Raw genomic sequence first — 16273 nt, 5'->3', positions numbered from 1 at the left:
TGAGCACAGTCCCTTGAAGCTGTAAGGACTCAAAACTGGTACCTATTTTTCTGAAAACCTTTATATTTTGTTTCTTAAAAACATAAATCCAAATTCTTCTGTATCATTTGTATGTTCTATTAAAATACAAAAAGGATAAGTTTTAAATTTGAGATGCTAGAATATTGAGGTTCAGAGAATTTGGGACTTTTCCTGTAACTGCAGTAATTGCTAACATCTATTAAGCACTCCTCAGATACATTTCATGTCACATGGTTGGTTTTCAGCTAAGGCAGGATTAGAAGCTGACTTTCCTGAATTTCCGGCTCTATTTGTCCCCACTTATAATGGACCATTTTGCCTGTCCAGATGACAGGTTTCCAAAAGGAACGGAGCATAAATATTTCATCCTGACCCCGCTTACACTTCATGGCAAAGCAGAGCAGCTCTGGATCAGAGCTCATCGTACTCCTGCTAATGTATCTCCCCAAGTATTCTGCCCATGTGCGTTTGGCCCCTTGATCAGCTTGCCTCCTTTCCTCCTTCTCCCTCCCTGGCTTCTGTTGCCCCAGTATAGATCACAGCTGCAATCTGTTTCTGCCTTTCTCTTCTCTGCCCTCTTTTCTGATTTCATTCCCTCCCCCCCTCATCTCATTTCCCTATTTACCAAAACTCATTACTACTACTTAAAGCCTTACATTTCTGACTGAGTGGCACCCAGTTAAGACATACTATGTCATTGGGGCACCTGGGTGGCCCAGTCAGTTAAGCGTCTGTCTTCAGCTCAGGTCATGATCTCAGGGGCCTGGGATCAAGCCCCTCGGCAAGCTCCCTGCCAGCAGGGAGTCTGCTTTTCCCTCTGCCCCTCCCTCTACTCATGCTCTCTCTCTTTCTCAAATAATAAATAAAATCATTTTTAAAAAAAAGACCAAAAAATATGTAGCATGTCATTACCATGGAATTGGGTTGGCCACAGATAACATTATGCTCTGGAAGCTTATCAACAACATTACAATGGTACTGTTAGTGCCAACAGGTACCAACCCAGCAATGGCAGATGGTGCAAAGCTCCACGGAGCTCCAGGAGAACAACCATGCTTGTCTTGGTCACTTAGAGTGATCTGGTTAAAAGCTCAGTGTTTGCGACACAGGCAGACCTGGTTCATATCCTGGTTCTGACACTTTCTAGCCACTTTCCTAAAGTGGGAAAATACCACTGAGAAAGGCAAGGCTGCACTAAATCTTATTTGGTACTTTTGCTTAATAAACAGGAATGGCAGAGAAAAAGAGGGGCAGAAGAGAAAATCTCCCTTCTTGGCTCTCTGGAGAAGCAGGAGGGACAATATTCTGGATTTCAGATTTCTCCTTGGAGTGGTGAATTCCCATAGATGAGGGAAATGCAAGTAGATTGGTTGTTGGGAGGTTGTTGCGGGGGCTTCAAGGAAAACCATGGTTATTTTGCAGAGTGTCTGGCACCTGGTGTGAACTATATGATGGCCATCGGCTAAGGGGCTGACTGATAACCATGTCTGTCTTCTCTCTGGCTTTTCTCCTTCCTGGATTCTCCCTCTGTGCCCAAGCAATCAGGATAAGCACTCCATAGGATGAAGTCTGCTTGATTCGTTGGGCCTTGGCATAGCCAGTAGAATGGGGAAACTAGGAAACCCAGAACATGTCTCAACCGCAAAATTTTATGATGATGAAAAAAAATCCTGGTGTTTCAAAATCTTCAGAAAACAAAAACAAAAAAAATAAAAAGATACATATTTAATCAGAAATTCTTTTCTAATACAAAAGGAGGAGATGGGAAATGTCCTTTCTGTTAAAATGCAGCCTCCTGCATCCTGGATCTTTTCTATACTCTCTAGGGAGGAAGAAAACACGGCCATTTCCTTCCATTTTTCATTCACCTATTACCCCTGCCTTCAAGCATGGAACCAATCTACTTGCATTTCCCTCACTTATGGGAATTCACCACTCCAAGGAGAAATCTGAAATCCAGAATATTGTCCCTCCTGCTTCTCCAGAGAGCCAGGAAGGGAGGTTTTCTCTTCTGCCCCTCTTTATCTCTGCCACTCCTATTTATTTAGCAAAAGTCCCAAATAAGATTTCGTGCAGCCTTGCCTTTCTCAGATCCATGCAGCTTGTTAATATCATAAACACTCCTCCTGAACACAGCTCTGCAGAGTTCTATTCCTGCCCCATGCCCACTGATTCTGCTGCATCGCCTTGGCAACCAATTAAAATACTTCTGTGTGTGCACCGATATCATCCTTAACTCTGTAAAACCAGTGCAACTTGCTCAGACGGTTGTGGCATGTCAGTCAGTTGGTGTTCTATCTGGCTCCATTCTGGTTTGACTTATTTTCACCTCTCAATTACCTCTGAATCCCCTGCAAGCACCTACGTGCCATTCCTAACACACCTGGCTTGCCATCAAGAAACACCTTTGTCAACAAGACAGGGGCTGGAAAAGATCCTGGGGACAAAATGGCTGATATATCCCCTTTCCATCTAGCCTCAAGGAAAGACACCAGGAGCTCTTCAGCCATGAAGCTGCTGAATCTAACTGCAGTTTCTTGCAACATGGCAAACAGCATGCATTCAGTAATTAATTCTTTACTGAATGCTGTTGCATTTCAGACAGTCTGCTAGGTACAGAGGAGATGAGACACTTCCTTAACCTTATAGAGCTTAGAGTGCATTGGGAAAGAGTAGCGAGTGGAAAACACTATACCGTCTGATGCATGCTGTGGAATGCAGAGGACAGCATTGGGACTCTGGGGACTCTAGGAACATATGGCCAGATTAGGATTTGGAAAGAGGGCTGACTTCCTAGTGAAGGCTACATTGAGACCTAAGGATAGATTGCAGTGGCTACATGGGCCAGTTTCCTGACTGGTGGACAGTTTAATTCTTGCCTTCTCTAACACTGGCAGTCTGGCTGAACCCCTGGGCTAGGATGATCTGCTTCAGACACCCCAGGAGTACATGCCTTATTTCTCCTGATCCCCAGGCTAAAGGTTTCCCATGAGCCTCTCAGGGAAGAGTAACAGTGAACGGTCCAAGTTCTGTTCATGTCCTTTCTGTTAAAATGCAGGCTCCTGCATCCTAGATCTTTTCTCTCACCTCTTCTCTTGGCTTTCTATGCTATACATGTGAATGGTGGCTGAAAGGCACAGTGGCCAACATCCGCAGCATCAGGACAATGATGCTGGAACTCACCACCCGATATATGTGTCTCTCAGTAATTCGGAAGGTTGCAATCCTCAGCATCATGGGTTTCTGTGAATGCTTAGGTGATTAGGAATCAGATCATCTGCAACCTCCATAACTGTCCCAAACACAAATACTGGATGTTGTAAATTTTAGTCTGTAGCTGTTTTCTCCCATTTTATTTTCTCATATGAACATATATTGAGTACAAATCTCAAAAATTCACAATTTATGTGAAAGTAGAAACAACAGTAGCACCCACTTCAGAGGCTTATAGAAAGCATTAAGTGAAATTCTGTTAAGTAAAACTGTTTCACCCAGTGTCTCACCTACAGTAAGTCCTTGAAGATTTATTAATGACAGCATAATTATTAGTTTACATGGTGCTCTCAAAAGACCATAAGCCTTTGAGAGCAAGGACCATATTTATGTTTATTACTACACCCCAACAAAGGATCTTATTCATAAAAAGCATTCTATATATGTCTGTTGAATGAATGGGAAATAACAACAATACCTCATATTCATTGTCACCAGGTTTACTGTATGTCATGCCCTGTGCCAAGAATTTTAAACCAAGTATCTCGATTTATCCTCCAAATAGGGCCCTGATTGCTGTTACTCCATGTCTACAATGTTGTAAAATAGCTGTCCAAATGCAGTAAGTGTGGTAGTACTTTAGAAGGGAGTACAAGAAAAGAGTTCACCTTTACTAGGAGCTTACTTTGTCCAGACCCTGGCTAAGCACTTTACAGGTATCACCTTGTTAAATCCTCCCAATAACTTGATGAGGGTGAGCTTTCTATTTCTGTTTTATAGTGATGATGCTCAGAGTTGCTCAGTAACTTGCCCAGAAGCCATAGTCAGTTCATGAATTGAGAGCTGTTGTCTCGAGTAACAGTATAGTCTTATTTACTTATTTTATTGGAAGACTAAGACCAGAAGCAGCAGAAAATTTGAATACATATTTTAAAAACAATACTAAAAAGCATATTCCTCTTATTCAGAAAGAAGTTTTAAAATATATGTTATATATTATATAATATATATATACACACACACACACAAACACATATGTACTTAGGGCAATGGAGAGTTATTGCTTAATTGGTATAGTTTCAGTATGGAATGATGAAAAGTTTTGGAGACAAGTAGTGGTGATGGTTGCACAACAATGTAAATCTATTAACGCCATTAAACTGCACACCTAAAATGACTGAAGTTATATATATGACATAGAATTGGCAGCACGAAGGGTACAAGGGCCATTCTCCTACTTGAAATGCTGCCTTCCCCTTGACAGGATGAGCACTGGGTGTTATTCTGTATGTTGACAAATTGAACACCAATAAAAAATAAATTTATTAAAAAAAAAAGGCTGCCTTTCCTTCATGTTGGAGTTCAGGTCAATTCAGCTCATAACTCCCGTGGCAAATTCTTTTAGAGCCTCTTCCTTTCCTGTTACTGGTCTTCCTGTGACTAAATGTCAATTAACTCGAGATAATGTTTCTCCTAAGATCAAAGGATCACATAAAATTTGTGATATCTGACCTAAAAGTGTAGCCATATGTGGAGTGGCATTTCTTATGTTCTTAGGGTTAGCAATTCTTGAGCTCAGTGGTTTTGAGCTTGGCCCACTGTCTGGAGAGTGCTGTCACCCAAAAAGGTATTTAATAAGGTGATTCACATCTAGAAGATTTCAGTTGCTGCATGACTTTACATCTAATATAACGTGCTGCTCATTCCTCACCTAGCTCTCTTAATGGCTTGATTCAGGAAGAATTCATTCTTGCATCATCAGAGTTATTCCGTGATTCCATGAAGCCAACCATAGACATGCTGTATTTATTTATTCATTCATTCACAAAGTATTTGGGGGTTCCTAAGACAGACCAGGCTGTGGGCTGGGTGCTCTGAGTACCCAGTACTGCGAGACAAAACAAGTTACCCATTCTCCTTGTGCTTGGATAAAAGATTGGAGAAATGACAGAGATTGGAGGTGAACTCAGCTACTATTTGAGTCCTGGAGTCTGAGCCCATGAGCATCTCTGATATGGGGTTGCAGTGGTGCGAGCTTTCAAGACAGAGCCTGGTACAGAGTAAGCACTCAGGACCAGTATGTTGAATGTCCTGTCTTGGCTTCTGAGCTGGGGATCTGGAGCCGTTTGACCCTGAGGATAACACACAAATGCAAGTTGCAGAAAGCTGCTCATGACAAATGGACTTGTCTGTCTTTCCTTGCCTGTGTCCCACCACTTACTTTGTGTGCACTGGCTGGCATTCCTACGTGCTAGGGTTATCGGGTATCCCAACCATTTCAATGGGAAAAAAGAGCTTTGTCTGACAGTGAAGGGGAGACTCCTCCTAACTTGCTGAGTAAGTTCAGTTATCCCCTTGGAACATTGTATGGCTGTACTGAATCCATTAGGGAGACACAGCTCATGGGCCATGAGATGACATGGAACCAGTGTGGCTGTGGAGAGACTATACTACAGAGTGCCTGACATATGTCTTCCCAGTGGCAGTCTAAGGTTAGGTATCATCACCTGGTCTCTTCTGCCTCTGTTTCTTTCTCTCTCTTCTCCAACTTTGATTCTACTCCAGATATCCCTATCCTGTCCTGTCTTCCTTAGCACCCATGTGCCCAGAACAGATGTTCCTTTTTCACTCTCTCCCCATGTCCTTCCTGACCATTGAAACACCTATATTTTCTAGGAAGTTTCTTTTGATTGGCCAAACTTCACTTCCCTCAAACCGAACTACTTCACTGCTTGACATTTTAATAAATCATCATTTCTTGAGTCTAAGACTTCTTTGCCTTAACTGACCTTATGGAGTTATAATTTATACAGAAAAAAATGCACTACTCTTAAGAGTAGAGTCTGGTGAATTTAGACAAACCTATACACCATCACATAAAACATTTGCATCCTCCCCCAAGTCACTATATAATATAGTTTTGTCATTTCTAGAATTTTATATAAATGGAATCAGACAGTAAGTCAGACACTCCTTTTTTCATATCTTAACATTTCTAAAATTGGATGTATCCTACAGTGAACACCTAACACAGTACTGTTTCCTTTTTCCTTTAAGTGCTATAACTAAAATGATAACATATCTTCTAATGGATAATATCTTTAAGTCAGGGATATATGCATGCTGTGTGTATGTGTATCACACATATGTGTATATATGTATATATACGTGTATATACATGTATACTGACTAGTTGGTTTTGCCACTAGACAGTAAGCACTGGCAAAGTGAGGATCTTAACTTTGCTGTGTTCCCATAGTGCTTAATGCTGGACACTGATAGGAGCTAAATAAACACTACAGAGGGTGGTGATAATGAGTTTCCAATAGTATTCCAAAAATATCTCCTAATGACAAGAACTTGCCTAAAACTCTTCTTGGAATGAGTCAGTAGTCTCTAACTACAATATGGGTTCTCTTTGCTGGCTCAGTTGCCTTTGCATTAGTATGAGACATTTTCCTAAATTTGTTATGTGGACAATTAATATCATTCAAGGTATTAATAAAAGGGAGGAGAGGGGCACACCACTGTCAAAGAAGTCTGGGAAACATTTCTTATAATTTACCACTCAGAGATTCACACTTCACCAGCATGCTAAAAGTTCTGACAAGTGCTGTCACAAAGAATAAAAATGTTTAGCTCTGTTTTAAGCTTGGGTTTGTTTTACCCCGGAGCTTTAAGGACCATCTATCTATCCATAGATTGCTGAATACATGTTGTGAAAGACTGCTCTAATATAGACGCATGATTGAGAGAGAGAGAGAGAGAGAGAGAGAGAAGAAAGAAAAGGAGAAGACCAGGCAAGTGAGGAGAGCTGTATTTGAGCTGGTCCCAGGTCAGCCCAAAGCTACGTAGTGCCATCTGTAATGGGAGAGATGAGGATGCTTTTTGTGAGTAAAAGGGCTGAACAAGCATTCTCCCTTGCGTTCTCGTAATCTCTCTTTATCCTATGAGGGATGTGTGGGCAGGTAACCTTTCCTAAGAGGTAAGGAAAACAACACAAAAATATGTGTTGGCTAATCCCTTAGGTGACCTGCCTGGAGCGCTCTGTGTGGATAACTGAGGTTGCATCACGAGAGCCTGTTGCCCCACCCCTCTGCCTTGGCTGCCCTATGGGCGCTGAGCTGCTGTGTTTGTCCACACTTGAACCAGACAGCTTTAACTGATGAGAAAATAGAAAGAGGTAATAGGCTGGCTCCATAAAACAGAGAGGAGCCCGGCTGCAGGAATTACCCTGGTCATTCAAATGATGGCCAAGTCCTCCTCAAAAACAGCACTGACTCAATACACGAAGAGATGAACTCAGACTGGGTGAAATCAGGCAGAGATGATAAGAAGTGTACAAGAGCTCCCTTTTCCATTTTAAAAAATATTTTAAACATCAGTAGACAGTAAAATAGACTTTCTTTTTCCTCCTGGTATATATGCCTATGAATTTTAACAGATATCTGGACTCCTATAACTGCCACCACTGTCAGGGTATAGAAGAGTTCCTTCACTCAAGAGAACTCCATCATGCTATCCCTTTCTAGTCACATCCTCTCTCACACCGTCATCTCTGGCAAATACTCAGAACCATTATTTTCCATTTCTATAGTCTTGTCTTTTTAAAACTCCCTTTCCAGGGATCCCTGGGTGGCTCAGCGGTTTGGCGCTTGCCTTCAGCCCAGGGTGTGATCCTGGAGACCCGGCATCGAGTCCCATGTCAGGTTCCCTGGATGGAGCCTGCTTCTCCCTCCTCCTGTGTCTCTGCCTCTCTCTCTCTCTCTCTCTCTCTCATAAATAAATAAATAAATCTTAAAAAAAATAAAACTCCCTTTCCTTTCGCTATCCCCTTTGCTTCATTTTTTAATGGAAGTCTCTGCATGGTTATGTGTGGGTGCAAAGAATTTCAAATCCCATGCCAGCAGACTTTCTCCTCTACTGTTGCTGTTTTGTTATTTTTCTGTTGCTAACATTTATCAGCATCTGTGATGTGCCAGGCATTCAGATTTTTACATGCATTATCACATTTTAATCTTACAGTAGCTTTATGATATATGCACACCATTATTGTCTCCATTACACAAATATGGAAACTGGGGGTAAAAGAGGTTAAGTGACCTGCCTAAGGCAAATAAATGAATCCCAGCATATACCTAGCTCCATCTGATGACATATTCTTAACATCACGGTAAGCAATAAAAGGGAAGGGATTGTAACTAGGAAGGACGGATAGAGAGAGAGGTTGGGGGCAGAGCCAATTTGGTGCCATATGGTTTTTAGAAAGATAAGCAAATGTGTGTGAAGGTGGAGATCCATCAGGTCTCCTGATTTCACCACCTTAGCTCCTGTCTTTATGTCTTCTTCCACCTGTCACATGTAGTCCTTGCTGACCCAGGTGGCACCTGATTGATGTTTTCATGGGTTTCAGACAGCTTTAGCCCCCTTGCAAATTTAGCAGAAACCTCTGTGTCACAGGACACAGCAGCTAAGACGCAGAAAAGGAGCTGGATACCTTATGGTTTCAACTCAGCCTCAATTCTCTTGTGTATTTTCTGACCTGATTTCTTCCCCCTCAAGGGCTTGCAACACCAGCTGAAGAAGTTTCTAGGACACAGCCACCTGGTCTGTGTGCTGAAGGCGGCAGGTGTGTTCTTGCTAAGCTGGGGCAAGAGAGACAGAAATGTGTGTGGTTGGCATGATGTGTAACAAAGAAGGGAAAAGTCTGGCCTTGCAACACCCAGGGCAGAGACATTTGTGTTGGGAATAGAGAGGCAGGAGACAGGAGAACTGAAGAAGTTAGGGAAAAATCAGAGACACTGGGAAGTGGAAGCTTCTTGCCTCCAAAAAGGTGTTCATTTGGGCTTGTTATTTGGGGAAGTGAAGGTTGCTAGCAAGTTTTCTTCTGGAATCAGCTCCTACCTCCTTAGGGGTCTTGGAAGTGGGCTGCCAGGCCAGTGCAAGCTGGGAAGAATCATGCATCTGAATCATAGCCATTGATCATGTGGAGAAAAATCAAACAGTCCAACAATTAGGGTACCAGGGACCATCTTTGGATGACACTCTATTAGCAAGCAGGTCAAGGAGGACGTGCAATTTAGAGTGAAAAGTACTGAGTCACTTCAATAACAATACCAGCTAACATTTTTTTTTAATTTATTTATGATAGTCACATAGAGAGAGAGAGAGAGAGAGAGAGAGAGAGAGAGAGAGAGAGAGGCAGAGACACAAGCAGGCTCCATGCACCGGGAGCCTGACGTGGGATTTGATCCCGGATCTCCAGGATCGCGCCCTGTGCCAAAGGTGGGCGCCAAACCGCTGCACCACCCAGGGATCCCCCAGCTAACATTTACTGAGCACTAAGTATGAGCCAGTCGCCGTGCTAAGAGCTAACTGACATGAATCATCTCATTTATTTCTCCCAACAACTCTCTGAAGTAGGTAACTACTATTATCTCCAGTTCATGGATGGGGAATTGAGGCCCCCAGGTTTAAGGAACTCACAAAGTATACAATTACTGAGCGAGCAGCTGTAGCAGGATTTAAATTCTTGTATTTTTCAAACCTAAGCTTGCAAATTTCACTACTTTCCTACCTGTCTTAATTCAGAAATATTTCTAAAAATTCACATTGTGGGGAGGAAGAGAGATCAATTATTCAGGAGCCTGTAATTTTCCTGAAGGCTTGCAAAGTTCCTTTGGCCTGACTGCCGCATGAAGGAAGCAATAGAACCAGTGGGGTTTGCACTGCCAGGGGCTGTCCAAGAGTCTGTTGATCTTACCTGTTGGTTTGAAATAATTAAATGCTGTAGAAACCTCCAGCCATTTCTCAAGTTTTCTTTTTACCAATAGGCTTGGGAGGGTTTTGGACAGGTAGGCACAATGGACTGTATTTTTCTCTCTTGGGCTGGCACCATGAAGTGTGACTATCGGTTCCACCCTGGCACACTGGCTAGCACGAGAAGCACCAGACCTCTTTGAGCCAACAAAAAAGCTGGAGAGCTCATTTATTAAAAGAGCCTAGGTGAGCAGAACAGACTTCAGGCTTTACAAACCCATAGGCAGGAACTCTTTCAGAGTGTCAGGTTAACATCGTGTCCTCGGAAAGAGGTGTTTTACAAAATGGTACCTTGCAACAACAGGTTATTTATGCCCTCTTTGGGGAGTACTTTATACTTAGTATCATCCTGGGCTGGACTCATCACAGACTCCAGTTCAATAATAATACCTATTACACTCTCCTGCGAGAGGACTATCACTTCTGTGTTTTTTTGGAATTCCTCATGCATGGCAGGGTACAATAAACAGTCAATAATAATGTTTACTATGATAATGATCTTCCAAATGCCTTTCATCTAAGGATCTCAAAGTGTTATGTAAACACTAATTAGTTAAGCCTCACAATGGTTCTCTGTTTTTATAATACATTTTCCGATTTTATAGAATTTTAAATTGAGACCCAGCAAACTTAAGTGGCTTGTCCCAAGTCATACAGCAGGTTTCAATGAATGATAATGATGATGCTATGCATTTACAGGGCATGTGTTTTCTAAGGCAATAAGCATATGTTAAAAAGATAATTTTCACACTATCCTGGAGGGAAGGGGTAGCAAGAATTAACTGTTGACTAAACTGGGTAAACTGAGGAGGCAGGGAGGGCAAGTAACTTGGTGAGGATTTGACTGAGGATGTAAGTACGTCCTCTGATTCTCAGGACAATGTGGCATCCCAGACAATACTCAGTTCTCTTAACTGAGGGATGTATGCCTGCTTTTGCCCTTGCAGAAGATAGCTACATTTTTGGAAGCAGAGACATGCTACAGAATGACAGGCATATTTACATCCAGAAACAGGTTTGTTCATAGCCCCATTGAGAGAAGCAAAGGGGTGAGATGAGCCACTTCAAGTCAGGATGGCTCAGAAAATGACGGGAATAGCGGGGGTGGCTGGTGGAGACTGCCAATTCTGTTCTCTTGCAGAATATCTTTACTAAGGCATGGGCTGCCTGAAAGCAGTAGCCTTCAACAGCCTACTTCTGTGTTCCAGCCCCCAGACAAGGACTTGGTCCAGTGTGGCTCAGATGATGGGCACAACCCCGTCACTGGCACCTTTGTCTGATGTTACAGGTCCTTGGGAAAGAGTTCCAGGGACATGCAGTATCTTACCAGCTGTCTCTTACATATTACCACCTCTCAGTCCCACAGCTCCCTACGCCAGGAGGGGCCTGGGAATCTTCCACAGTTTAAAACCTTGGTCACCGTGGATACATTCCTTGCTACCTTTTCTTAATCTGGCCACATTAAAAAAAGATAAAAACCTGAACAAAAATATTCGAAGATGTCAGAGACTTCCTTCCTCCCAGTCTGGCGACACTCTCCTAGTCAGTGAAGATACTCCACCAGGAGGCAAGTCAGACTTTGCTGGGTGGGGGGGAGGGGAGAGGTTGTTGGGTCTTAGAAATTCAAAGGAGGATTTGCTGACCTCAGATAGAGCCCTATTCTCTATAAACAAGGCACTTGAGAGAAGTTTAGTGCCCTACCCCCACCCTGCCTTTTCCAGGCCTGTGGATTCTGATTGATGACTAGACCTTGGGCTAACAGGAAGCCTGCAAGAAGGGCACCAAGCCCTTTTCAGGAATGCAGTCACACATACAAGCACAATGGCAATAAAAAGTCTGCAGTGAAGAAATCACACCAATGCCCACTGCTTCCCGCTCACATTTTTGACACATTCCCCTACTACATGGGCAGCTTGGAGATGTAGGGAACAGAAGGAGGTAAGCCACTGAAAGGAGTATTTTAGAAAAGTGTCCTGACTGCACATCATAAGCCTATTCTCCAGTGCGGGAAGGAATCTGCGAAGACCCTCCCACCCACTGTTACTCTTCACAACAGAGTTGGGGGGACTCTGCTGTTAGATTTAAAGCTGTTCAACACCAAAGAAACGAACAATCCAATCATGAAATGGGCAAAAGACATGAAGAGAAATCTCACAGAGGAAGACATAGACATGGCCAACATGCACATGAGAAAATGCTCTGCATCACCTGCCATCAGGGAAATACAAATCAAAACCACAATGAGATACCACCTCACACCAGTGAGAATGGGAAACATTAACAAGGCAGGAAACCACAAATGTTGGAGAGGATGTGGAGAAAAGGGAACCCTCTTACACTGTTGGTGGGAATGTGAAAGGGTGCAGCCACTCTGGAAAACTGTGTGGAGGTTCCTCAAAGAGTTAAAAATAGATCTGCCCTATGACCCAGCAATTGCACTGTTGGGGATTTACCCCAAAGATTCAGATGCAATGAAATGCCGGGACACCTGCACCCCGATGTTTCTAGCAGAAATGTCCACAATAGCCAAACTGTGGAAGGAGCCTCGGTGTCCATGGAAAGATGAATGGATAAAGAAGCTGTGGTTTATGTATACAATGGAATATTCCTCAGCCATTAGAAACGACAAATACCCACCATTTGCTTCAACGTGGGTGGAACTGGAGGGTATGATGCTGAGTGAAGTAAGTCAATCGGAGAAGGACAAACAGTGTATGTTCTCATTCATTTGGGGAATATAAATAATAGTGAAAAGGATTAGAAGGGAAGGGAGAAGAAATGTGTGGGAAATATCAGAAAGGGAGACAGAACATAAAGACTCCTAACTCTGGGAAACAAATTAGGGGTGGTGGAAGGGGAGGAGGGCGGGGGGTGGGGGTGAATGGGTGACGGGCACTGAGGGGGGCACTTGATGGGATGAGCACTGGGTGTTATTCTGTATGTTGGTAAATTGAACACCAATAAAAAATAAATTTATTAAAAAAATAAATAAATTAAAAAGAATAATGAAATGTAAAAAAAAAAAAAGCTGTTCACTTTAGGTAAGACTTCACAGAAGGCAGCCTTGACTTTCTAAGTATGCCAGTAACCCAGGTCACAGCTTTCTGTGTCTGCTCTGACACACTGACTCCTGGGGTGACAGTGCACATAATCCTGCTGGACTCACAAGGACTGCGTCCCTCCTCTCAAGATGTGTCCTTAACACAGCTTCCCACAAAAGGCTTGCAGCAAGGTCAGATAGAGTCCTCAGGATCCAATCGCATGGCTGGATAGAATGATTCGCGTTATCCAAACAGCAAAAGAGTTCCTATGATCTCCTGTGCACCACTGCCGGGCCTTTGTGGTTATGGCAGCCACCGAGGTGCATTTTATGTATGTTTGATTCATTTTGTAGAGTTAGACATCTGCAGGGCTCCTGTACACACGTGTTGTACTTCACAGCCCAGCCTTCCTATCAATCAGTCCACCCACAGATATGCTTTCCTCCTGCACAGTCTTTGGGTGTTCAAGTATCTTGATAACTTCGAACAGATCATGAATGAGCACTGTCATAATAGCACTTCAGGACTGGAGGTGGGAAGATGGAGTTGGGTAAAATTAAAACAAAACCTGACATTTAACTTCTCAAAGATCTCAAAAGCAAAAAGCAGCTGGATTTGTTTTCTCTTTTTCCCCCTCCTCTGCACATTTCCTGTGCACTGGTTTGGCCTCAAATAGCAGAAGTGAAAGGTGAAAAATAATCACGAAGGCTTTCTTTGTGCTAGTACCTTCTAGACAAGCAGCACGGGGAGACCTCAACAATTCTAAGAATTTCTGGATGGATAAGATAGGCTCAGGATTCCACCAAGTTTCAGTAAAATGATCCCTGCCCATAGAAACTTCTCTCTGGGGAATCACTGGCAGCACTCATTGAAATGTAACTATAGGAAGATAATTCCTAGCTGCTGGTATACACAAATCCAACCTCCAAAGGGACACAATACGAACAAATAAGATCTTTCTTACCCCATCCATGTGGATTCTGATATTAGGCACCAGTCGGAAAGGGCTGGACTGCAGACCTCTGGGGTCAGTCCTGCTTTTCCTGCTGTCCTGCGAGGTCAGCACACCAGGCCTGCGGAAGGAGCCCCCTCTTCCAGAGCTCTGCCCTGAGCGCACACCATCTAGAAGACGCACGAGCAGCAGGTTGGCTGGCAGAGCTTCGATGCTGCAAAACACCAGGGTCCTGCATTCGGGGCACCTCAGCTCCTTGTGAGCCTTGAAAATCCTCTGGAGACATGGTTTGCAGAAGGTGTGCTGGCAAGGGAGGACTTTGGCTGTGACGTCGAGCTTTTCAAAGCACACGGGGCACTCCAGAAGATCAAGTAACGTCAAATCATCCATTTTATTTTAAAACTCCAATCCTGATCTGGAGGGGCAAAGTCTGCATGGTAGGGTGAGCTGAGCCAAGGAGGCAGATCCAGTCTCTTGGGAGTGTCAGAATTCCTGCCTGTGTGAATGAGAAAGGAAGAGATGAAGAAAATGGGACTGCTCTGAGAGGTATATCCCACCTACATGGAGGCAGTGTCTCATAAGGCAGTTTGCAAGTACTTTGTTCCAGCACCCAAGTTTCAAATGACTCATTCTGATTCAGTGCTAGCAGGTATGAGGCTCAACTCCTGCCTGCTGGAGGATCTCAGGGAGCATTCTCCATGGTGACTGACTACTTACTCATTGCTTCTGTGTGTGGAAGCAAGAGCAAGGAGACAAAACTGGCTGGTTGAGGTGGCCTGAGGGCTCAAAGGGGGTTCTTTTCCCCACCAATCAGTTTCAGTTCTCACATCAAGGGCCCCCCCAAAATGCAATTTCTGTGAAGTCATCTAGTCCTCCTTCTTCCCCTAGGTTTATCTGTTATCTGCAGAACAGACAAGTTTATATAGACAAGTTTATCTGAATCTCATGCAGATGTAGGATTAGCTCCTTCATTATGCATCTTCCCCCATTAGTTTGTTCTAGCAACATATGAGAAAAAGTTCTATGAGAAACACATTTTCAAAAACTGTTTGCCTTAACCACAGGCCAGGATGCTTGGAAGCTTTTTTCCCCCCCTCCTTCTCTCCTTTCGTCCCTCCCTCCATCCCTTTCTTCCTTCTTTTCTCCCCCCTTCTCTCCCCTGATTATTCTAGCCTCAGAGACAAGATTCCTCCCACAGGGTGAAGTCACACAGCCTGTTTAGTTACTTTGACAAGTGTTCTCAGTTTCATCTGAAACAGATCCCAATTCTGGATTGTGGTCACAACCAAAAAAAATCAAGATGGAACAATGTATACAGGTGTGAGTATGTGTGTGTGTGTGTGTGTGTGTGTGGTCTGAAAACATCCTTATTCCAGAAAGTTTCCTTTTAGACGTCTGAAAAGAAGTGTCCAGTTGAAAGAGGTCTCCCAGGAAGAGGTCACCTGTCCCTCACAAATGCCAAAATTGTGCACAGCAGCCCCGGAGGTTTGGGAGGTTCAGCCCAAGGGCGGGTGGCCCGCCAGTAAGCAAAGCAGACATGACACACCAGGAGGAGAGAGGGCGCCTTGCCTTCCTGAGACAACTCTCCCAAGGCGTCAGTTCTGGGGAGATGTGTGTGTGTGGGGGGGCACTAACCTTGAGCACAGAACCCCAGCTGAGTTCAGCTCAGCGCGATCCTCCATCCTCGGCTTGGCCAGGCTCCCTCCAACTCGCTTCCTTTTCCCCAAGAGCCGCTGCCGCGCTTTGAAAACTTTAACAACTCTGAGTCTTACTCATTTCAAGGATCGCCTTACTCAGCCCTGTTAACGCTTTCACTGCCTGGCAGGTAGCAGCGCTTTTCTCGGGAGTTCACCCTCTGCTGCCCATCGTTCCTTTGTGTAACTGAGTTGATTTCTGGGAAAAGATTAGAAGGGACAAAATATAAGCCAGCCCCTAAGGCTAAATATTTGCAGTTGATATTTTCACTTTTCTCATTTTGTCTCCTATCCCAGAAGTTGAAACATGCTCGGTTTATAAACATGCCAAGGTGACTGTGTGTATTTTAAACCTTTATAAGGATTTGCTGAAAAGGTCAAACATATTAACGGTAGCTATAACAGAGATAAGCCCGCCACCTAAAAAGTACTGCTCCTTGAAAAGCAGTCAGTCCTTGAATTTGTACATTTGAGACGGACCTTTAGTGATCTCTTTTGCTCAATCTCTTTAAATTAAAAAAAAAATCGTATCA

At 43.6% G+C, this 16273-nt stretch overlaps 1 protein-coding gene across 15 annotated transcripts in view; it reads right to left on the bottom strand.

Moving 5' to 3' along the window:
- The window catches only part of SH3RF2 (SH3 domain containing ring finger 2), a 132318-nt gene extending 116398 nt beyond the window's left edge, over positions 1-15920 (bottom strand). For all 15 annotated transcript variants that reach the window (XR_007406334.1, XR_007406336.1, XR_007406337.1 and 12 more), the window contains exons 1-2: positions 15682-15920; positions 14059-14542 (exon numbers count right to left, since the gene is read on the bottom strand). Coding sequence is in view for 5 of the 15 variants with exons in the window: in XM_025448147.3 (XP_025303932.1) it covers positions 14059-14436 (378 nt within the window). In the remaining 10 variants the exon portion in view is untranslated. The remainder of the gene's footprint in view (positions 1-14058; positions 14543-15681) is intronic.
- Between the last annotated feature and the right edge of the window lie 353 nt (positions 15921-16273).

The sequence above is a fragment of the Canis lupus genome, chromosome 2 (assembly GCF_003254725.2).
Source record: "Canis lupus dingo isolate Sandy chromosome 2, ASM325472v2, whole genome shotgun sequence".
In the NCBI taxonomy this organism is placed as follows: Eukaryota; Metazoa; Chordata; class Mammalia; order Carnivora; family Canidae; genus Canis; species Canis lupus.
This window is presented reverse-complemented; position numbering and strand designations above follow the sequence as displayed.